The sequence below is a fragment of the Moschus berezovskii genome, chromosome 13, assembly GCF_049115385.1.
Source record: "Moschus berezovskii isolate FMDL1 chromosome 13, NW_MosBer_1.0, whole genome shotgun sequence".
NCBI classification, from domain to species: Eukaryota; Metazoa; Chordata; class Mammalia; order Artiodactyla; family Moschidae; genus Moschus; species Moschus berezovskii.
In genome coordinates this window covers 70356002-70379278 of record NC_142472.1, presented here as the reverse complement: position 1 = coordinate 70379278, position 23277 = coordinate 70356002, and the positions used below count along the sequence as shown (strand labels likewise).

Genomic DNA, 23277 nt, shown 5'->3' with positions numbered 1-23277 from the left:
TATTTGCTCATGGGAAAAGGTGATGTTTATGGTGTGCTTTTAAGTAAACCAATCAGGTTACACAACAGTATGATCTCATAAAAGTAGTGTGTGTATCCACACGTATACATTCACATACATGTGCAGAAATTTTGCACATATAAACATATATATATACATATAAACACGTGTGTGTGTACACATGTTATATACACACATGTACATACACAGTGTCTAGAAAAATGTCATCCCTATATTCACAGCTGTTCAGGTGGATGTTCCTGGATAATTTTTTTATTGTCTTCTATTTGTTTATGTATTATTTTTCTCCAATAAACATGCATTAGTTGTACCATTTAGAAAGCTTAAATTTTAACCTGTTATTTCAATTATTCCTCTTAATAACTAATTATTTCTGAATGTTGCATTTATAGCCTAAACTTAGCATGGCCAAATGCAGAAGAAACGTGGAAAACTTTTTGGAAGCGTGCCGAAAATTAGGAGTACCAGAGGTAACATCAAACTTAGTTCCAATAACTATGTTTTAGTAACGGTTTTGTTTAATATATGTTTGAACCCACTGAATAGGTATACTCCTTTGTCCATCCTTTTTGGTGTCAGTCTTTCTTGAGGAATGATACTGAATAAGTTATGAAATTTTAGTTTAAATTATTCTATTGCAGTGAAATAAAAATGGCTTAAAATGGTATGGTCAATTCTGAGGAAAAGGGGGACATTAAGGTTTTGAAATAAATGAGAAATTCCAAACTTAAAAAATGATTAGTCAGCATGATTCTCCACTCAGAGAGCAGCAGTTGCTGAAGCTTCAGGGAGCCTTCTGTGGGGTTACATGGGGTAGAATTTTGGAGATGATGTTTTTCCTTATCCAAAGTTCTTAAGCAGAGCAGATCTGTAGTTGACTTATCACACCCTGTGGTTTTGGGGTATGTGGATCAAAATAATCAGCATTAATTGAAAATATTATAATTATTGTTCTTATTATCATTAATCATTACCATTAATAAGATAAGTGTTTGTATATTATTTTATAGTTTGTTAACTGTTGCACTTATGTTTTCCCCTTCAGTCCACTAAAGTAACATAAAATGATTTCTTAGGGAAATAAAAGCCAGTCCACTCAATTTGGGTGTAATTTGACAGACTTTTGATCACTGTGATAAACAGAAATGGACAGAAATTACATTTCTTAAATGTTCCAGGATAAAGTAACTACAAATGCTATCATGAGATAATGTTTTTGAGCATGTGAAGGAATTATATTTTCATGTAATTCTACTCAGAGATAACAGTTAATTATTGGAATTAAGGCTTTTTTCCCTTTTCCTTCTCTCCTTCCTATTTTTCAACTTGGTGAGGTTTGAAGGTGAGGGTTAGCAGTGGGCTTCTACTCTTATTTGAGGGAAAAGGGGAAAATTTTAAAGCATCTTTAAATCAAAACTGTATCAATTAAAAGAAGCTTGCAAATTCATTTTTTGAAAGAGTATAATCTTTATATAATGTACTAAATGCCTTTATGATCTATCCAGATGTCTTTCAGCAATGTTAATCTGTTGTCTATATTGTATGTGTATATTTTACTATTGCACATACTTTCCTGGCTACAAATGTTTGTGAAATTCTCAAACATGTACCTCTTTTAATAATTTGATTCCATCATGGGTTAATAAGATTTCCCATGTGTGAATCAAAATTATCATACCAAGTTTCAGACTGTAAATTATTCGTGTCTGTACTCAAAAGCACTGATGAGTTATCACCTAATCCCCTGTGATATTTTAAAACTCATCAGCATTTTCTTGGTTTACAGTGATACAAAATGAAATGGGAATGTCCTTAACTATTTATTGTGGTTAAAGGTTGGTAATTTTGGTTTCCTTTTAAAGTGAGGAAAAGGAAATTAAATTAGCATCAAAATGCAGAGAAAATTTTATCATAATTTTTGAATTATGCCGCTAGCACTAACAGGCAACTGATAATTCCTGAGATGATTGAACTGCAAGGAGTAAATCATCTTTTTTTTGCCAGTATTTCACTTAACTATGCTTAGTAAGAAATGCATCATTAAGGCTGTTTTTGAAATTAGTTTTTTAAGATTTGAGATGATTTTCAAGTTCACATGGTATATGTGTGTGTATGTGATTGTATGTGCATCTATCTATATCCATCCTGATGGATAATCCAATAGCATTTTACTGGTAACTGGAGTTATAATACATTAAGTTCATTGCTACTAGAAAAAGTCTATTGGCTGGCTAGCAGTTGTATTTCTTTAATAAGATATGTTAAAGGGAGGGAGGAATATTCTGATGGAAAACCAGAAAATGCCAATTGGAGAGCAATTGGCAAATCTTCCGTATACATAAAGGAACATGTTTTCATCTCCTGGAATGACTGAGGAATAAATTATTGGAAATAAGGAAATGTTTTCATCTAGTATTATGATACTAAGTTGGGGGAGGGTTGGAATGACTCCTTCCCACTTAGATAAGGATCCTTCTTCCACTACTTAAGATGGTTGATGAATTGCAGTGTGTATGTGGCACACTGCAGTTCATGATTTATAGTGAAAAGGTAATTATATCCCAAATCTAGTTGCAGAAATTTCCCCTTGCAATCAGGTATTTTAAAAGGCTGGTACTTAAAGAGCAGAGGAGCTTTACCATTATGTTTTCTTTTTGGTTTCAAACTTAATACTTGGGTAAGAAAATATTCACTGATTTCCCAGTAGCTTAATGAATTCCTCCTAATGTGCAAGTTTGTCCTCTCTTCTCCATTCATAACTTATCTACATGAACATACCCAGAAGTCACAGAGATTGGGAATTCTGTATTTTTTAAGCTAAATATCTAATTGACAATGATAAACCATCCTGTAGAGACTGAAAAGCCTCTAGCCCGAGTTTGTTGCCCTTTATGATAGAATTACAGTTTGAAACTACAAACCAGAGTCAGAGTCAGGAGCTTATTCACTTTTATTAGGTTCATCTGGGTGGAATGTGGTTGCTGAGAAGTTAAAACTATGGCACATAAAGCAATACAGTGGGAAGAAAGCAATTTTTAAATTGTTCCAATTGTTATAGTTTATTATATTTTCTTCAGAAGTCTCCAGGGACACAGTCCCAGGTATCTGCCTCGGGGTTAGTCAAGGTTCATGAAGCATTTTATTTTGTGTTCAGTGGCGTGGCTTACCTTTAAATGTGGCTTCTTCAAATTGGCTGCATTTAGAATTGCAGACAGTGTAAGCAGCCTACCTCAGCATAAGGTTAGAGTATGTAGTAGATGTGTATGGTGACTCTAGACCTCTGTTATTTGTGATGTTTGGATAAGGCTGGACCTATACATTTCCTAGTCGAGGGCACAGTTGGATTTGGCACAATTGATGCCAGTGATAGGAGTTGACATCACAGAAAGTAGTTGCTGTTGGAGTTCTGGAGAAATTCTGTTAGGGCTACACCTGGCATAGTTGCCATCTCTGAGGGATTCTGGGATGAGGTTCAGTTCAGTTCAGTTCAGTCGCTAAGTCGTGTCCGACTCTCCGCAACCCCATGAATCACAGCACGCCAGGCCTCGCTGTCCATCACCAACTCCCGGAGTTCACTCAGACTCATGTCCACAGAGTCAGTGATGCCATCCAGCCATCTCATTCTCGGTCGTCCCCTTCTTCTCCCGCCCCCAATCCCTCCCAGCATCAGAGTTTTTTCCAGTGAGTCAACTCGTCACATGAGGTGGCCAAAGTATTGCAGTTTCAGCTTCAGCATCAGTCCTTCCAATGAACACCCAGGATTGATCTCCTTTAGAATGGACTGGTTGGATCTCCTTGCAGTACAAGGGACTCTCAAGAGTCTTCTCCAGCACCACAGTTCAAAAGCATCAATTCTTCGGCGATCAGCTTTCTTCACAGTCCAACTCTCACATCCATACATGACCACGGGAAAAACCATCCTGTTGGCGGAGTTAATACTTCTTCGGGTAGTTATTTCAGCCTGGGTCACTTCTTATCCTGCTGCTCTGTGCCTTAGGTTTTTGTTTTTGATGTTGTTTTCTTCTGTTTGGGGCCAATCCCCCAACTAAAGGGACAGCACCTGTAGGCGAGGCATGAGGGTGTTGCAGAGAATCTGTGAGCAGAGTGAGGGACACGTGGGGTTTGGCATAAATTAGCCGCACCTGTGTCGTTAACTGGTTATGTGCCTGGAGGCGAGCCTGTTGCAGCCTAGAGCCATTAAAGCCATTCGCTGAGAACTTCTTACACCTGCCTCATCTTCTTGAATGCTCACTGTTGAGGATTAGAAGTATGAAGAAAATGAGGTCAAGAGAGGTTACACAATTTCCTAACCTTGCATTTGCGGCTGGGAGGCAGCAGAGCTGGCTTTTGAACCCAGGTCTGTCAGGTTCAAAAGCATCAAGCGCCTGCCTTCTTTCTGGCATACATGGAGGCTCTCTTTGATGGAGTTCCCGGCTCTGCAAAGTGCAGGTGTTGGACTTAAACGATAGATTAAGCCACATTCTCCAGAGCCCTGGATTCTTTCCAAGGCCCCACCCAGGAGGCAAGGGTAAGCCACATGGGGAGGTTACAGATCATAACTGCCGCCTTGCTTCAGCTACAGCAGTTTTTCCTTTGCCTGTGGCATGTACTGACTTTCCAGTTAAGAGTTCCTTTGGGGAACAAGTGTTCTATTGGTAATTATAGTTTGAAAATCATTGAACCCTTAAGGTTTCTTTTAGCCAATAATCCATGGATGCTCTGCAGCCCCATGATTTCAAAATTGTTCCAGTTGCTTTCTGCCATCAGCTGCTCAGCTGTAGGAAAATTCTCTCATGGAAATCTGATAATTGGGAGATTTTGCTGGCTCCGTCCCAGAGACACCTGTAATGTTGATGCCAGTCAGACCGTGTGCTATCTCTGACCTTTGGTGCAAGTGTTAACTTGATCTTGAACACAGGCTTACCCTTGGTGCGCTTCCAAGTTCTTCAGAATATACTCTCAATCACCAAAAATCTGACTTCAGTTAAGCCTCCGGAGGCATTTTGTGACTATATTGAGGCTTTCTTTGCCTTTTCTGAGTCATCTTGGTCATTCCTGGTCTCTGACCTTGATGTGGAGAATTCACAGTTGGCTACTGGAGGATTCCCAAGTTTATCCAAACTTAGGGTTATTTTAGGACTCTACTAGTCTCAGGTCAAGAGAAATCTCTCATTTGTGAAGCATCAAAAATACTAGAAAATATTTTTTCTCTTACCAGGGAATATTTCACCTTGATTTTTTTTGGGGGGGAGGTGGCGGGGGTGGAGAGGGAGACACTGAAATCTTTATCTGAAGAGAGATCCCGTGGTCTCTTTGTCTGAGGGAAACAGCCTTGTCTTTTTCTGAGAGATATTGCCCTAGTCTCTCAGTCTGCTGGGAAGCACCCATGTCTGTGTCTGAAGAGAGAAACGGTGGTCTTTCTCTGAGAAAGGTCACTAAGTCTCTGAATGAGGGGAGACGCCTTGGTCTATCCTGGGAAAAGTCTGAGGGGGAGACACCCTGGCCTTTCTCTGGGAAAAGCTACCCAGGTCTCTGTGGAGAGATGCCTTGGTCTTTTCTCTGGAGGAAGTTGCCTAGGACTCTGACTGAGGGGAGATGGCCTGGTTTTTCTGTGGGAGAAGTCACTCAGGTGTCTAAGGGGAGACGCCAAGTCTTTCTCTGGGAGAAGTCAGTCAGGTCTCTGAGGAGAGGTGCCCTGGTCTTTCCTAAAGAAGTTGCTCAGGTCTCTGTCTGAGGGGAGACGCCCTAGTTTTTCTCTGGGAGAAATTGCCTAGGTCTCTCTATGAGGAGAGATGCCCTGGTATTTCTCTGAGAGAAGTCACTTAGGTCTCTCTCTCAGGGGAGACACCCTGGTCTTTCTCTGGGAGAAGTCACCCAATTCATTGTCTGAGGGGAGTCACACTGGTTTTTCTCTGAGAGAAGTCACTTAGGTCTCTGTCTGAGGGGAGAAGCGTCCTGGTCTTTCTCTGGTAGAAACCACGTGGGTCTCTCTCTGAGGGGGACACCGTGGTCTTTCTCTGAGAGAAGTCGCCCAGCTCTCTGTTCGAGGGGAGATGCCCTGGTTTTTTCTCTGAAAGGAGTCACTTAGGTCTCTGATTAAACAGAGACGCTCTGGTCTTTTCTAGCAGAAGTCGTTCAAGTCTCTGACTGAGGGGACAAGCCCTGGTCTTTCTCTGGGAGAAGTCGCTCAGGTCTCAGACTGAGGGGAGAAGCCTTGGTCTTTCTCTGGGAAAAGTCTCTCAGGTATCTGAGGGGAGAAGCCCTGGTCTTTCTCCGGGAGAAGTTGCTCAGGTGTCTCTGTGAGTGGAGTCACCCTGGCTTTTTTTTATGGAAGGAGTGCTTGGGTTTCTGAGGGGAACTTCCCTGGTCTTTCTCTGGGAGAAATCCCTTAGGACTCTGAATGAGGGGAGAAACCCTGGTCATTCCTGGGAGAAGTCACTCAGGTGTCTCTTTGAGTGGAGACACCCTGGTTTTTCTCTGGGAGAAGTTGCTTAGGTCTCTGAGGGGAGGCTCCCTGGTCATTCCTGGGAGAAGTCACCCAACTCTCTGTCCAGGGGAGATGCCCTGGTTTTTCTCTGAGAGAAGTCAACCAGGTCTCTACATGAGGGGAGATGCCCTGCTTTTTTTTTCTGGCCCTCAGGTCTCTGAGGGGAGACACCCTGGTCTTTGCCTGGGAGAAGTCCCTCAGGTTTCTGACTGAGGGGAGATGCCTAGTTTTTCTCTGGGAAAAGTAGCTCAGGTCTCTGACTGAGGGGAGACACCCTGGTCTTTCTCTGGGAGAAACTGCTTGGGTCTCTGACAAGTGGAAAAACCCTGGTCATTCCTGGAAGAGGTCGCCCAACTCACTGTCTGAGGGGAGATGCCCTGGTCTTTCTCTGAGAGAAGTCTCTCAGGTCTCTGACTTAGGGGAGATGCCCTGGTTTTTCTGTGGGAGAAGTGGCTCAGGTCTCTGACTGAGGGGAGACACCCTGGTCTTTCTCTGGGACAAGCTGCTTGGGTCTCTGACAAGGGGAAAAGCCCTGGCCATTCCTAGGAGAAGTTGCCCAACTCACTGTCTGAGGAGAGATGCCCTGGTCTTTCTCTGAAAGAAGTCTCTCAGGTGTCTCTGAGTGGAGATGTCCTGTTTTGTTTTGTTTAATTGAAGGAGTGCTTGGGTCTCTGACTGAGTGGAGACACCCTGGTCTTTCTCTGGAAGAAGTTGCTCAGGTCTCTGAGGGGAGAAGCCCTGGTCTTTTTCTGAGAGAAGTCACTCACATTTCTTCTGAGCAGAGAAGCCTTACTCTTTCTCTAGGTCACAACACTCAGATCTCTGACTGAAAGGAGATGCCCTGTTCTTTTTCCGAGAGAAATAGCTCAAGTCTCCGTCTGAGGGGAGACACCCTGTTCTCTCCTGACAGGTCTCTGTCAGGTGTCTGTCCAAGGTGAGACTCCCTGGTCTTTCTTGAGAGAAGTCACCAGATTTTCTGAGGGGATTGCCCTGGTCGTTTTCTGAGAGGAGTTGCCAGGTTTCTGTCTGAGGAGGGAACCCTTGGTCCTGTTGAGAATGGACACCTTGTTCTCTGTCTCTCCAATTTAAATGAGAAACCTTGACCTCCAACCTCTTTGTGGACCAAGGTCCTTCGTTTAACAGACTTGCTCTCTTCAGAGGAAGAAGGAACTTGGAATTAAATGCACCTTGTTTTCTAGCTACCTAGCCCTTCCTATTCATTACTAACTCCAGGGAGGAAATAGGGAAGAGGATTAGGGCAGCAACTCCGTGTACTGTACAGGGCCTCTGCCTGCCTGGGCAGCACAGAGGCCAGGGGTCCTTGCTGGACTGTGGGAGGGGGGATGTTTGCATTCCATGTCCACAAGGCAGGTCACTTGGTGTCCGTCCTTTTCTTCAGCCAGATGAGTTAAAAATAAAATCCTAAAATACGCTGAGAAGCTAACAATGACTGTGTTGATATAAATGGAATTATGATTGAATCTTCTTGTCAGTACCTTTCATATTTGTATTTTTTTACTTTTATATGAGGTATTATTTTTGAAAATAATTGTAAAACCTTTCCTACTTTACACCTGTTTTGAAGGTTTAGGACACTACACATATAAAACTGATCTGAAATTTTTAATTGAAACATACTTTGTATATTGAAGCTACCTTTTTTGTTTGTTTTAATCTTAAAATAGGAGATATAGTTCCTTTGCCTCTTTGAACCCGATGCCTCTTTTCTTCTCCAAATCAATGACTTTAGTGTCAATTTAAATCCTAACTAATAAACACTTCTGAGAGGTGGTAAGATTCTTATTACAAGATTTATGTTTCTATTTGCATTGATAATCTCTGAGGTTGGATAACCAGAAGTCCAGGTCCCTGATTATACACCTGATTATATTAAAATCAGTTTTTAAATTCATAATTTATTAAATAAAACTAATCTCTAGCTTGGAAAACCAGTCATCCCTTAATAGTGAGTAGGTATTTATCACCGTTCATGAAAGAATCCTCTCCCACTGGGTGTGTCCTGGTGGCAGAACAAAGTCTGGTCAGTGGTCTGACAGCCTTTCAGATGTACGTGGTTGAAAATAAATATTCCAAAAGCTTAAAATTACATTTCTAGATAAAATATCATACCAATATTAGAGTTACTCTCTAAGTGCATAAAATTGGTGATTAGTTCTCATATATGGAAAAAACTCTGGAAACCTTTTCCTACTTCACTCTGCCAAATTATACCTTGTCAACTAAGACTTTAAATTTTCAGAATAACCATCAATGTTCCTGTGCTATGATATTTTAGATTCAAAATACTTTGTATTAATAAGTATACTGCCTTTAAAATTAAATGTAAATAAACAGTATATTTTAAATTTCTTAGAATTTAGTCTATTACACTCAGAATGCCTGTAAATTAAACCTTTTGCCAGATGTATCTGCATATTTGTTTATATCAGTAGTATTTGGAGGAACCTGAGTTAATCTTTAATAGTAATTTTAGCCACACACATGTTGCCTTGTATCAGAATCAGTTAACCTCTAGTAATGGTGATTTCTGTTCACTCTAATGGAAATTAGTATTTGCACTTGCCTCTGGGGACTCTTGAGTGTATTAACTATGTTTTTCAAACACCTTGCAATAATTACTACTGCTCTGTAAATATATGGTGAACTTTGGCCTCTTTAAATTTCCTTCTCTTTTAGTGTCTTCTGATTTTAATTATAAGAAAAAGCATAATCTGTAAGTCCCTCTTATTAAGACTGAAATTGGGGAAGCACAAGGGTCAGAAAACTCCCAGGTTCTCCTGGCAGTTTCAGCCCAGGTTCCCATCATGGCATCCTTGAGGGACTGATTTGATGGCTGTGAGCTGTGTGACTTGGGTGGAAGCAGAGGCACCCATACTCCACCCATTATGACTTTTGCCTGTCAGCCAATCTTAGACCCATGCCTTTTTCTTCAGAGATTGTGATTTAATTTAAACCACCTGCCATGGACTGGCTAAAAACAGCTCTACCCACCGTATCTAAATAAAACCCAGAATCTGTGGCATCGTGAAAATTATTTCCAGAATGAGAAGAATGGTCTGTGTTGCCTACCCATGTGAGAAGTGTACTGTTGAATAAATACACTGGAAACCATAGACGATCTGAGTTCTTTGATGGAGTTGCAGGGAAGCAGACCAGACATTTTCCATAGGGTTCTGGGAAATATATTGAAATACATACTGGAGATATATACTGCTTTTACCCATGGAAATACCACTTTTGTGACAATCACATTTCAGTGTGCATATGCCTTCTGTCTTATGTTTGTTTTGTTCAGAGTTCACTGATTAAGCACAACATTGCAATAGAAAATTGTTATTGCAATAGGAAGCTACTTCTCCTAGATGTTTCCCCATCTGTTAATTCTTGACTCCATCACTGACCTAGTGAAATACATTCTATTAGTAGCCTGGTGGTTCAGATGGTAAAGAATCTGCCTGCAATGCGGGAGATTCAATCCCTGGGTCAGGAAGATCCCCTTGAGTAGGGAATGGCAACCCATTCCAGTGTTCTTGCCTGGAGAATCCCGTGGACAAAGGAGCCTGGCATCTACAGTCCATGGGATTGCAAAGAGTCAGACATGACTGAGCAAGTAACGCACACACAGTAGCTGTTTTAATTCTTGAGAAAATAGCAGTGCTCACTTGATTCCTCCTAATGCACTGAGAAAAGATGCATGGTCTGAATAGATATAACATGATTTGTTAATTTCCTTAAATGTCTTTTGTTAAGAGTACCTCTCCCTTCATAAATTAAGATTGGGAGGTTTATAATCTTATTCATCCCATTTACACTGAGTTTGCCTCCTTACCAGGGGGCATCAAGCTAACTTCAGAATATATAAGAAAGACATAGTCTTTTAGAATCATCTTTCAGTTGCTCTGTGATTTGCCTCTGCTTAGCAGTGATGCTAAAACAGAGGGCAATGTTGTTGCAAAGTATATCATAAAATATATATTATATATATATTTAAATGCTTTGCCTAATTTGGACATAAAGCTGCATTTATGAAATGTATCACAAATATTTTCAAACATTTTCTTTTTTAATTTGGAAACAAAACCAGAACTTTGGTTTCTTACCAACATATCAATTATAATTTTTAAGTTGAAACTGTGGTCGGGAATTCAGGATATTAGAAAACCATTTTTTTCTTGAAAGCAGTAGGCATCCAGAGGTCAACTCAAGACTCAGCACCTGATTTTTGCATTTAGTTGAGAAAGGAGGAGTTCTTCCTCCTTGCGTGGTGACTGTCATGTAGACAAAACCTGAAGGGCTGTGCACCAGCCATACCTGTTTAGTGGTGAATGCTATGCAGGAATGTACTATTATTTAACTGCAGATCTAAAAAGCTCTGCTAGACTTTTGGTTTATGTCAGAAGCAAAAATGTGAAATTTAATGTACTTTTGGGGCACAGGTAGGGATATAATTAGAACTAGCAATGCCCAGAATTTATCAATAATTCTAAAATAAAAACAAACTAGGTGCATGCATTACCTTTCAGAGAGAAATACTTTATATTCAGTTTCATAGACCAGGATAAAAAAATGCATTAAAAGAATGGTGAAGAAAGGGATTAAATTTTAAAGTTTATATTTTTCCCTTTAGTAAGGTGAAGACCTAAATGTGTCCCAGGTGAAAAGCTCTTATTTTAATGCCATTGTTGACATGTGAGAACACTTGAATATTAAAACTCTTTGAATACCAGAATGACATAAAAATTACAGAACATTTTATTCCTCACTAGCAAGATTGGGGGTAAAGAATTTCTTTGTCCTATTTGCATGTCCTTGGATCTGCTGCTTTTCTTTTGTAATTAATAAAAAAAAAACTTTGGTGAAACGGTTTTTACCTGCTTGAAATAAGGGGTTACTCTTGCCATTTGCTAATAAGTAAAAATGTGTGCTTCTTTCCAGCCATTGTTCTGTGTATTTTTAATTGTATGCACTGTCTCTTTCTGTTCTGATGGCTGCCCTCGGAATAGGCTGACCTCTGCTCTCCGTATGACATCCTGCAGTTGGATTTTCGTCACATTCGAAAGACTGTTGACACTCTGCTGGCACTTGGGGAGAAACCCCCACAACCAACTTCTGCCCTCCGCTCCAGGGACCTTATAAGCTTCTGTCTTGTCCACATCCTCTTTATAGTGCTGATCTATATCACTTACCGCTGGAATGCTCTGTCTCCGTGACGCCTGCATGTGCATCCTTACGCTCTGGTCTGTCCCCTGCCCTGTGACAGGGTCCTTCCCCGCTCTGAGCCTTTGCCTTGCAATCTTCCATCCCTGTCATCTCTTCAGTAATCTCTCAAGTTTTGAAGCTGAACGTTTATACATCAGAATTTCCAGAAGCACAAACTTTATAGACTGCGGTTCCCATTGACTAATTTCACTTGCTGAGAAACAGTGAGGAGTAGGTGTACCCACAGCTCGTGTTTCCTCATCCACGTGGTGCCAGCAGCGGTGCTGTGCAGGGCCTCTTCACTCTCCCAGTGAGCTTTACCGCTCTGGGTAGAGCAGAAGTTTCCAGAACAGGAGCAAAGGGGATTTAGCGTATGAACATCTTTCCATTGGGTCAGTATTGAAGTTGAATCCTAATTCAGGATTGGGCAGTTGAGCTGTAGAGGGGCCGCCTTGCCAAGAAGACAGCAAGCATTTGGGGTCCAATTTGGTCTATAAAAATCTTTAATAATAACCACTGTTGACCAAGTTGAAAATTACCATCTGGAAAATGACTGCTTGGCTGGCTGTCCATTTGGCTTCCTCCCTGCTTCCTGCAGTGGGAGCTGTGAAGGGCATCAGCGAGGGTGACCCTCGACTTCCACCCTGAGAGAGCCCCTCTGCCCTGCTGCATGAGAGCTGTGCTGAAGGGTCATTGGGGAGAAGGGGGCTCACGCTGTCAGAGCGCCCCCTGGAGGATCCACTGCACACCACTCTCTCTGTATATTTTTACTTCTTCCTTGTTTGGTCTACTCTGAGGCTCTTAGAAAGGATTTTCCAGAAGGGACTTCTATTTTTAAATAATATAATGGGTCATTTTGGTTTTTTTGCCTCATCACATCGTAACTTCAAGTCTAGAATGTGATGGATTTGACAGTATTTATTTCCAAATAAAGCCATGAGTCATGGAACATTCTTGGTCCTGGGGCTTGGGTTACTATGGTAGGAGCCAATGAGATTACTTTTATTTTAGAAGAATGTAGTTTCTCCAGTGACTTGAAATTTCCATTTAACCTTTGATTTCCAGTGACATTAGCAAGCTACTTCTATATTTAATAAACTTAAAGGATTATATGTTAATTATTATATTTGCTTTCAGAAGAATCTTACCAGGTTTGTAATTGAAGAAAAAGACATTGTGATCTTATCTAGACCAAGATATTCCTGGTTTGGGGATGTCATTTTATAGTACAAGAAGGCCGTACTCCAAGGTGAAGACAGACTCCCCAGTGCTTCAATTTACGTCTGGCTGCCAAATATCTTTTCTTAGGTTGGGTGGAGGGGGAGAATGGAGTTCACTTCCTCAAGAAAAATTTCTAATTTACTCAGATGGAAGCAGTCTTTATAGATGGCTGCTAAGAAGATAATTTTATTTTTCTGAACATTTCCATGAATCTAGGGGACTTGAGAATGTGGAAAACTCACATAGTTAGAAGAATATATTTTATAATGATGCTTTGTTGGTAAATCAGATCAGATTTTCTAACAGGAGACAGTCTTTCCATGGTAATATCTTGAGTTAACTGAGCCTTTCCCTCCTGATTTTGTGTTGATTGGTGAAATACAGGGTGTGCGGAAGTTATCTAATTCACACCAGTTGTGTAATAAGTAACCTGCAGATGTACTCAATTGCCTTCGGTGCTGTCTTGTACTCATTAACCTGTAACACAATAAAATCCCTTTGTACAATGTCTAACGAGCACCGTGAGCCATAAGTTGTTAATAAACACATTTTGGGTGATAAATCCAAGTTTTTATCGGTCCATCAGTGCATTAATTTGTGCACCCCCAGAGTTACACTCAGCACTTACGTCCAGCTCTGCAGTGCATTGGGACTTCCCTTCCGTGGTCATAGCTGTTTGGTTTTTTCCTTCTTAATTAGGGTGGGGGCACAGAGGAAGAAGAGAGATGACTTACTGGGTGGCCACCTGAAAGAAAATTCTGTCAGTAAAAACTAACTACCACAATCCCATGAGAGCAGATTTAATTTTCAACGCTGACCTGACATCATTCTTTGGCTGAGTTCCTATTTTAGTTCTGGCTTCCGAAGTCGTTTTTTGGATGCACTTTGGTTTCTTGTGTCATTAATGCATCTGTACCCTAATTTGCTGCTCCTCTGGGGATCTGTTGGATGGTATTTTTTTCATCAAACAGTCTGGTAACAAGCAGAACACAATTAATTTAGCCCTTTAGGCAAAACTTGGAATGAACTCTCTTGCCCATTACTGTTCATTTCTATTCAGAATATTACTAAACCTCCCCAGAATATTATTAAGCCTCCCTGCGGTTCTTCCCCTAGGTACTCACACAGCAGCTCACTTGCTAGCATGGTGCCTGCCACTGCCGTATGACTGGGGATACTTGGTCAACCCACTTGTTATCTGAGAGGTGGTTGGGGATTTAGTTGTGATTTGTATATGCATACTAAATCTTCCTTTCACAAGAAAGACTTTTTATTTTGTTATTTCCTTCTAATACCTGATAAAAATGATCAAGTATTTATTTACACATTCTTTCTGAAATAGAAAGATCTATTTGAAATAGAAACTTCTCTTTCTCCAGTTCTTCCAGTTGGTGGCAACTTGCCACTCATTGTCGGGATTTCCAAAATTTGTGACACTAAGTGAGTTCTATTAGTTTGTTCTACTTATGGATTTGTGGTTCCTAGGTAAGCTCACTGTCCTTGGGGAGAAACACTTAAAAACGGTGCTGGCAAAAAGGGCCCCACAGAACTCAAAAACAAGACAGCTGAGTAGGATTTTCATCACTGAGTAGATAAGTAAAGGCAATCACAAATAAAGGCCAATTATTTGTGAATAAGAAATTAAATTTAGTGTATGGTGGCTAGAGTTATGTTTCTAAATTCCATGCTGGTCTTTATCATAAGGAAAAGGATGTTTTACCTACAGGGTAAATGTAATGGACAGTAAATTAAAATTTTATGAGTTTGAAAATAGTTCTGGATTAGGTGGAAAATAGTTTAATGGGATTTTATTTCAGGAGATTAAGTTTTTTTAAACATGTATTGAATTTGTGCAATTCTGTTTCTGTTTTATATTTGGGCTTGGGGGCCTTGTGGCGTGTGGGATCTTAGGTCCCCCATTAGGGATCAAACTCACACTCCCTGTATTGAAAAGTGAAATATTAACCACTGGATGGACTACCAGGGAAGTCCCAGGAGGTTAGGCGTTTAAAGTTCAGCTTCAGATTTTGAAATTAGTTCTCAATAAATAATCAGGTATATAGAGTGTTTGCTTTTTTCCTTAAGACTATCAGGATCCAGTTCTGTGGCTTTTTCTCTGGATTTTGTTTACGATTATGTTCATTCATTCATTCTTCAAATATTGAATGAAGATTGTGCAGCACCCCACCTTGGCAATAAAAAGGGTGACCATGACACGTGACCTTGTCTTAAAAAAAACTTACATTCTAGACTAGGAGTTGGCAAACTTTTTCTATAAAATGCCAGTAAATATTTTAGGCTCTGTGGGCTAAACCCTCTCCTTAAGACTTCCCAGCTCAGCTGCTATAGTATGAAAGCTGCCACAGATGACTCATAAATGTGTCTCAATAAAACTTTATTTACAAAAACAGACCACGGGCTGGGCTGGCTTACAGGTTTTTGGACCCTGCATAGCGGACTTAGTGGACAATTAAAGAGGAATTCAATGGATAAGTTTCTGTGATAGGTCAGGGACAGGATTCTGTACGTGAAACACATGGACAGGGGGACTGACCCTGATGAGAGTGTGTGGTCTTTGAAGCCTTTCTAGAGCCATGATGTTTACACTGAAGCCTTAAAGATGTGTAGGAATAGCCAGGTGAAGGGGGTATGGTTTAGAAGGGTGAGAGAAGGGGTAGATATGTATAGAAAACAAATATTCTAGACAGTAGCTGGGCTGGAAAACAGAACCAAGTGAAGATTTGACAAGAAATTCGGTCTAGAAGAGGTTGACATGGTCTGTATTTCACATCGGAGGAAGCAGCCCGTCAGCGTTCTCACGTGGCAGAGCAGGAACTGAAGTTCTCTTAGCCATGCAGACAGTGTGAAGGGTCAGTCAGTTTAGTGCCAGGACTTTGCGTTTAGCAGCAGACTGAGCCACGTGAAACGTGCTGCCTGGGTGACTTCCTTTTGTCAGTGGGTGGCCTGGCAGGAGGCACTGTGCCTTTTGGGGGGCATGAGAAACTAGAGAAAGAGGAGAGCCAGGCAGGGACAGTGCTCCGCCTGCTCCCACGATGCATTTTCTGCGAGAACAAGACGTTTGTCCCTCACTACAAAGGAGACTTAAGTGAGCTAACCGGCAGAGCTAACGCCTTTCCTGTGTTCAGGGTTCTCTCATGCCCACCTGATGCTGAATTTGGTGGGACTTACCTCGAGAGAACTCCAAGGGGCCAGGGGCTGTTTTTTGTCTCCGGGACACAGACGGAACATATTCATTTCTCAATCAAGGACCTTGCGGGAAGCAACATGATGTCATGGAAGGGGCCGCTGCTGTAAGATGAGACACAAGTTCAAACCCTACTTTACCTACTGTGTGACTGTAGTGAAGTTAAGCTCTTTACATCTCAGTTTTCTTCTCTGTAAAACAGAATGTTGTGTTTATTGGATTGGCCAAAAAGGTTCATTCAGGTTTTTCCTTATGATGTTACAGAAAAACCCAATACCTCGCAGTTGTCAAAAAGAAGAAAGTAAAAAAGCAACGTAAATCTATAGCATTGGGACCAGACCTATAGGAGTAGCCCAGAAGTCTTGCAGAGTTGGAGTTGAATCTTTATGGCTCACCTGCCTTTTTCAACCCTACTTGTTGTGGCTCAGAAGAGGGATGGGTGAAAGGATAAGAGTGAATAATTGTTTCACGATTGGAGAAACAATGCAAAGGATAGGACGAGTTCTTCAGAGTATTTATATGCAGGATACTACTTTATGATTCTGCTCTGTGCTTTAAAAAGAAACAGCAAAGGAGCTCATGGGTATCCTAGAGCAGTCTGCTACTACATTCTCAATGGAAGCCACTCATCTCCTCTAACAAGGAAATTTTAGTGCATTTAAACCCAGTGTAAATATTCACCTCTCTCTTTTAAGTTAATTACACAGGTAAGGTGAAATCATTTCCCATCCAGCTATAAATTCATAGCAGTTCCTTCCCATCACAGCTTCTATAGGGATTCCCTCCCTATGGGATATGCAGTGACAGGACTAGTGTGACAGAAATGGCCTTCTGGCCACCCTGAAGCTCCTTCGTATTTCTGACAGACTCGTCTTGTCAACCAACCTCAGGTTGTAATTCCCATCAGAGATGTCTGCCTAGTCCTGTAATAGAATAACTACAACTTCTGATTGTTTTTATAAGGTTTCTATGATCTGATGCTTATCTTTCTAGGTACCTCCAACCCCATAATGTAATCTGAGGGCACCTCAGGGATTCTTAGGAAGTCTAAATGAAAAGAGAGAGCCAGAAAGGATGCAAGGGGTACCTTTTATATCTTCTGTTTACTCATCACCAGCTGCAAGGGTGGAAGGGAGACTTTGAGCTCACTTGGTGTGTGACAACTCCAGTGTCATGTTAGCAGGCAGCCAAGGCCTCATATCTTCCCATCCTGTTTCTCTGGAGCCCCAGCCCGTTCCCAGCATGACTTCTGTCTTGGAAACTCAACTCTGCAGAGCACTGGAGCCATCACTCATCAGTGGGACTGGGGCAGTCACTGATGGAGACAGAACAGCTCAATCAGGACTCAGGACAGCACCGTCAAAGCCATTTTGCACACAGAGGTCAGGCTTTGTGCAACTATTAGTTGTAGAATTCAAGAATGTTTGCTGCTAAACATAGGTGAACACTGAGGTCAAGATGCAAAATATCTTGTTCAGAATGCCTTGGGCAAGTCCCTCGTTTTTGAACTTCCATTCATGTTCCTTCCTCAGTGCGCTATTGATTTCTTAGTGTTTTTTGCAATGATTTGTTGAGCTTATGTGTCAATATAATCCTTTTGTAATTTGATACAGCTGATTTTTTTAGTTTGTTGTTTATCTTTTTAATTGAGTGTTTGTTTTTGATACACAGGAGCTTTACACTTTCAGGTGATCAATTGTTTTTATCTTTTGTGATTCTTATAACGCATTTTCATCCCCATCTGTTTTTCAGAGGAAATAGTAAATATATACCTATATTTGATTGGAAGGAGTGTTTGGGGATTTTTTTTTTTTAACTCTTCAGTTCATCTCAAATTGTTATTGGCATCTGTGGCATCTGGTATAAAGTGAAGATTTCTTTTTTCCCCAAGGAATTCCTTGCACCAGGAGCTTAACCATAATTAGTAGGCATTTATAATTTCCTACTTGGATTCTGTGGAAACCATAAGAATGAGGAAAATGCATTCCTGTCCCTGTGGTACTAGTCTTAGCAATGAAATGATATTCACAAGCCATGGCAAACAGGTGTTGGGAAAGGGTACACACTGACCTCAGGCTGTGGCACAGGGAGGAATCCATTGTGGCCTCGTGCCCAGTTCATCACTTGGACAGAACCTCCTATTCTCTCTCAAGTTGACATTTGGCTACTAAGTTGGCGAGCAGCATAAGCTTGCCTCTCCACTGAACACACCATTGATGACAAGATAATCCTATTTGATACACACCAGCCACTTGAAATAACTGTTCAAATTGTGTTTTAAAGAATCAGCTGTTTTATGTTGACAAATGGCCATTACTTAAGGCCCGGCGTCAGCGTTTGAGACACTCTGAAGTTCACTGTAAGTTAGGGAAGTGGGAGGGGTGGGGGGGAACGCTAAGACTGCGAGATTAGAATCTACAGACATTTTGAGGTTGTGGAACAGGTTCTTGCGTGTGTCTTTTAAAGATCTTTTTAAGAGCAGAATGCCTGTACTTGGGGTAACTTACGGAGATTCCTGCATTGAGGCAACAGGAACATCTGGTTCCTCCAGCAAGAGTCACGTGAAAGGAAGCAGTTCTGATCAGTGACCCCAGTTGGCTTCAAGTTAAACACTGTGTCCACCATCCGGGGCTTAATGCAGCTTTCATTTCAACTCTTCTTAAAAACGGTGGCCACTGAGAAAGGAAAAAATCAATAATATGCATATATTAATGCATCTGTGTGAAATACAGACAAGTGGTCCAGATGAACCTATTCATTGCAGGGCAGGAATCGAGACACAGACACAGAGAAGGGCCATGTGGACACTGCGTGGAAGGGAAGGGTGGGATGAGTTGGGAGATTAGGACTGACGTATAAACACCACCGTGCGTAAAGTAGCGAGTGAGGGTCTGCCGTGTGGCACGAGGAGCTCAGCCTGGTGCTCTGTGATGACCTGGAAGGGTGGGAGGGAGGAGATGTGTGTATCCATACAGCTGATTCACTCTGTAATGCAATGATACTCCAGTTTGAAACAAAAAAGTGGTTACTGGACTGTGGAGAACACACCATCTTCGGGTACATGAGAGGGAGTGTTTGCTGTGGAGTCACTTCCCTGTCAAGGAGACAGTCTCTGGAAGGAGATTCCCTTGTATGGTATTAGCCCAGGGTCAAACGACAGAAATGTAAAATTATTTTGTCTTTGCTCTTTTGTAAACCGTCAGTTGAGCATACAGGGTGCCACACACAGGGAGTGAGTCGCCTCGATTATCTTCCTTGAGTAGTATGTGCTGGACGTTTCCCAAGAGCAAAAATACAGCGCGAGACAGTAGCAGGACATTTGTGTCTTTGACATATAAAAGAGTCTTGAAAGGGAGGCTATTACAGGCTGTGGTTAAAATTATTTATTTATAAGGCTGTTTGCAAACTGTGAGAAAAGATGCCTCCATTCCAGAGATCATGGGAAATAAAATGAACTAACTCAGGATTAATGGCCAGTTTAAAAAAAGATTTGTAAAGGTTCATGGTCAGTAGAACCTTGTGTGGTTTGTACAAATGAGTATTCAAGTTTCCTTAAAATGTGTGAGAGGCTGTCTGCAACTTTGCTTTGTAAGAATATAAGCTAATATGTTCCTGGTGGGTGCTTTCCAACTGTAAGTCTTTCTAGAGCAACCCTCTCTTGTGGGAAAAAAATCATTGTTTTCTTTGCCAGCACAGAAAAGGTCTTTGTAATGGGTTGAAAGCTAGGGAGAGAGCACAGCCTGAGGTGATCAAATAGGCAGACAACAGAGCTCGACTTAACTCCTATCAGTGGTGTGTCGAGGTTTTATCATTAGATTCCAGTCATCTGAAAATCAATGCTTTGTTCTTCTTCCTTTTAGGAAAAACTGTGTCTACCCCATCACATCCTTGAAGAGAAAGGCCTGGTCAAAGTGGGCATTACCGTTCAAGCATTGCTAGATGTAACTGTAACGAAGGCTCTATTCACATGAGACCAACTCCTCTCCTTTGGGTCGGCTCAGACGCTTTTCTGGTCAGAGACCCTGGACTCTGCTCTCAGCACCTGTCCCCTCCACCCTCCCACTCCCTGCTCATCAGTTCCCCAACTCTAGTTGAATTGATGGAAGGACATGAGAGATTTCCTACCTTTCATAACTGACTCCGACATTAAGGTGAGACAGGTAATTACCTAAAACCCGTGAGGGAGCTGGCTGTGAAGAATGGAGCAGCACATCAATGTCTTCTACAACCTCCTTCATCCCTTCCACGCTCACCCACTGCCATTACCAAAACACCAAGCACAACCGTTTTGCAGCAAGATGCATTTGTTTTATTAAAACCAAACACATTGTGTATTTCGTGGGGGAGGGGGGTGGAGGGAATGGAACTCAATCAGGTTTTTCGCCACCAAATTTTTCAAGAAGTTTCTTGAGACCATTGCCTTTAAAAAAAAACAAAAATATTTTCGACATACAAAATATTTATATAAATATTATTTATTAGTGAGTTGTTATTCATCCTTTGGATGGAAATTGTAAACTAGGAAACTATTTTATTACTGCTTTTTTGTGGTTAAACACTTTATTTTAATATTATAAATATTGAGTTATTTTCTAGCCTCTTTGGTGTGCACGTAGTTCTAGGTCTCCATAGTCATGTTTTCTGATGTATATGACTCAAAAAAACATTTAAGCAAAAAAAAAAAAAAACAGGTGCTTCTGTGACAAGAACTGTTTTCTGGGGAGGCATTATTTACACTTTGGTTTATGGAACATTGGTCTTATTTATATTTCTGCATTCCATCCAGCTTCCTACATTCCAGCAGCCCTGTTGTCCCCTGATATAATGAACTGACTGAAATCAAGAGAGCACCCCAAAGTTATTTGTAAATAGCTGTGATGGAAAAAAAAGACATATTAAACTTGAATATAAAAATGTGAACAATTCTTTTTTTGGGTTCATACTTATTTTGCTATGCACAAAACATTCACGTTTTAACACGAAGAAGTAACGAGTGTTGGCCTCATGTGTCTTGTCGTATAATTTTGCACGGTAACCTGGGTAAAAGTCTAGCACCAAAGGTAGGTAATAAGGAAGTGGTGTAGGAGAGTGGAGAGGAGAAAAAGATGATTCTGTAACCAAAAAGTTTTTTAAGGGCAGCTTTGTTGAAGAGTGATCAAGACGTAACAAGATACAGAGGACCTAGGTCGGGAAAGCAGCATAAACCAGCACTTTCTACAGCTGCCCGTTTTAAAAGAGGCAACAGTTCTGAGATGTAGACATGCTTATTTTATTGCAGCTTAGCTGGTGGCTTTCAAAGTAGCCCATAAAACACTGTTAAGACTCACAATGTCTGGTGTGAAACCGCAGAAGTGAGTCAGTGAATTGGTGGGGCAGATGGATGTGACACCAAGGTGGGCACAGGAGAAGGTGAAGTAAGTAGTAGTTGTGAGCTTGAAGGGCCCAGGAGGGAGCAAGTTCAAACAAAACAATGACTTGAGAAAACCCAGCAAAGGAGAGGGATCCGTGCTGGTCTGAGGGAGTCACGTAAGACTTGACAGACACACAGCCTGTTTTAGGCAGCTACATGCATGTGCACTCACCCTGCAGGTACAGACTTCCCAGGAATCCGTCTTTCCAAGTCTTGTGAGTGCTGACTGCATCTTTGCCTCTGTGAAAAGCCATTGTTGAGTTTTTAGAGCAGCAGCAGCCACAAGTTGTAAGACAGATGTGAACACAAAAGAAAGAGACCAGGAGGACAGTATGCGTTGAACACAGACTTACACCAGCCAGTGCCAGCGCTGCCCTCCCGTCTGGGCAAGGGGGGAGGGGACGCTGAAAACAGTCGTTTGGATTGGCAGCTAGCAGTTACTTCCTATCAAATGTACTGTGCACTTTAACCTAATTTAAAATATATTTTAATGTTTTCCTGTACTGCACAAATACCTGTTTTGTCAAATAGCATAACGATGTTAAAAAAAAAGAGAACACTTTGAAGAGCGTATTCAACGTTAGCCACAGTCAAAGGTTGATAATAGAAATAGGAATTCAGATGACTGCACCTTGATGGGCATTGAGAATGCAGGGTCCTGAAATATTTTTTTTTTACGTGTATATATGGCAATATGAAACTCTGTAATCCTTGTTTTGAAAGTTTTTTTTTTCAGAATTAAAATATTTCTTTTGATACTAATTTTCAGTATTTTCTTGCGGTTGGCTGTATAATATGAATGGCTTCAATATTTTGTAAAATGCTTTTTTTTTCCTTCAAAATGGAATCCTTTGTGTGGCTAAGATGTCTTTAAGATCTTTGTCCATTGCTTATACGTGCAATAAGATGGGCGTGGCTGGCTGACAGTGCCCTAAGTGGGCAGAATATGCACAGTGCAAATATCCTTTTATGCTTTAATAGCCATTAAAACTGAATTTGTACAAACCATCTTCTGAGTGACTTACCCATGAGATACAGAAAAGAAATCATGCGTAGAGTGTCACTGATGAAACAGGTTGTAGCAATCATCTAGTGTATATATGTGTTTTTGTGTTATGTATTGTGAAATATAAATATAATATGCATATATAGGATAGGACAGTTTTTATTCAAACTAAGATCCCCCCCAGAACCCACAGAACATACAGCACTCATAAGCAGAGTTGCTGTGATTGGGAGGGGTTGGCGAGGGAGGGCAGTTGGAGTCCATGTGTACATCAGCCCTCTCCACTTGTCCCTTGGGTAGTGGCCCCAGAAGTGTCCTTGAGGAAATCTGAAGGTTCTATGGTGCCTGCTGTGAAATCCTGGGGTCTGGTCCTCCCTCCCAGCTGTCTGCTGAGGAATCCGACCCTCAGGGAGCCCAGTGGCTTTCTGATTGCACCTCCCATGAATCCAGGTCGGTGTTACCATTTTCCCCACATGTCCAGCTTACCTCTGGGAGAAGAGCAGCTGTTTTGAGGGATTCAAGAGAAAACAGGGACAGATCATTTCTGCTTTCTTGCCCCAACCTACACACAAGAGCCGAGACCCACAGCCTGAGCAGGGACGGCCGGGACCAGTCAGGGCCTCGACACTTACGAACGTATCTACCGAGTCAGGAAGAGCTATGACCGGCCTGTGAGGCTCTTGACTGGAAGTGCTGCGACTGTACCC

General features: G+C 41.4%; 1 protein-coding gene across 2 annotated transcripts in view; it reads left to right on the top strand.

Annotated features, from left to right (window-relative positions):
* LRCH1 (leucine rich repeats and calponin homology domain containing 1) overlaps positions 1-22772 on the top strand; it is a 222550-nt gene extending 199778 nt beyond the window's left edge. The window contains exons 18-19 of one of the 2 annotated variants that reach the window (XM_055426088.2): positions 414-491; positions 20015-22772. In XM_055426088.2, the coding sequence (XP_055282063.2) occupies positions 414-491; positions 20015-20125 (189 nt within the window). In that variant the 3' untranslated portion in view covers positions 20126-22772. The remainder of the gene's footprint in view (positions 1-413; positions 492-20014) is intronic. The other variant, XM_055426087.2, reaches the window with a different exon arrangement.
* Positions 22773-23277: the final 505 nt, after the last annotated feature.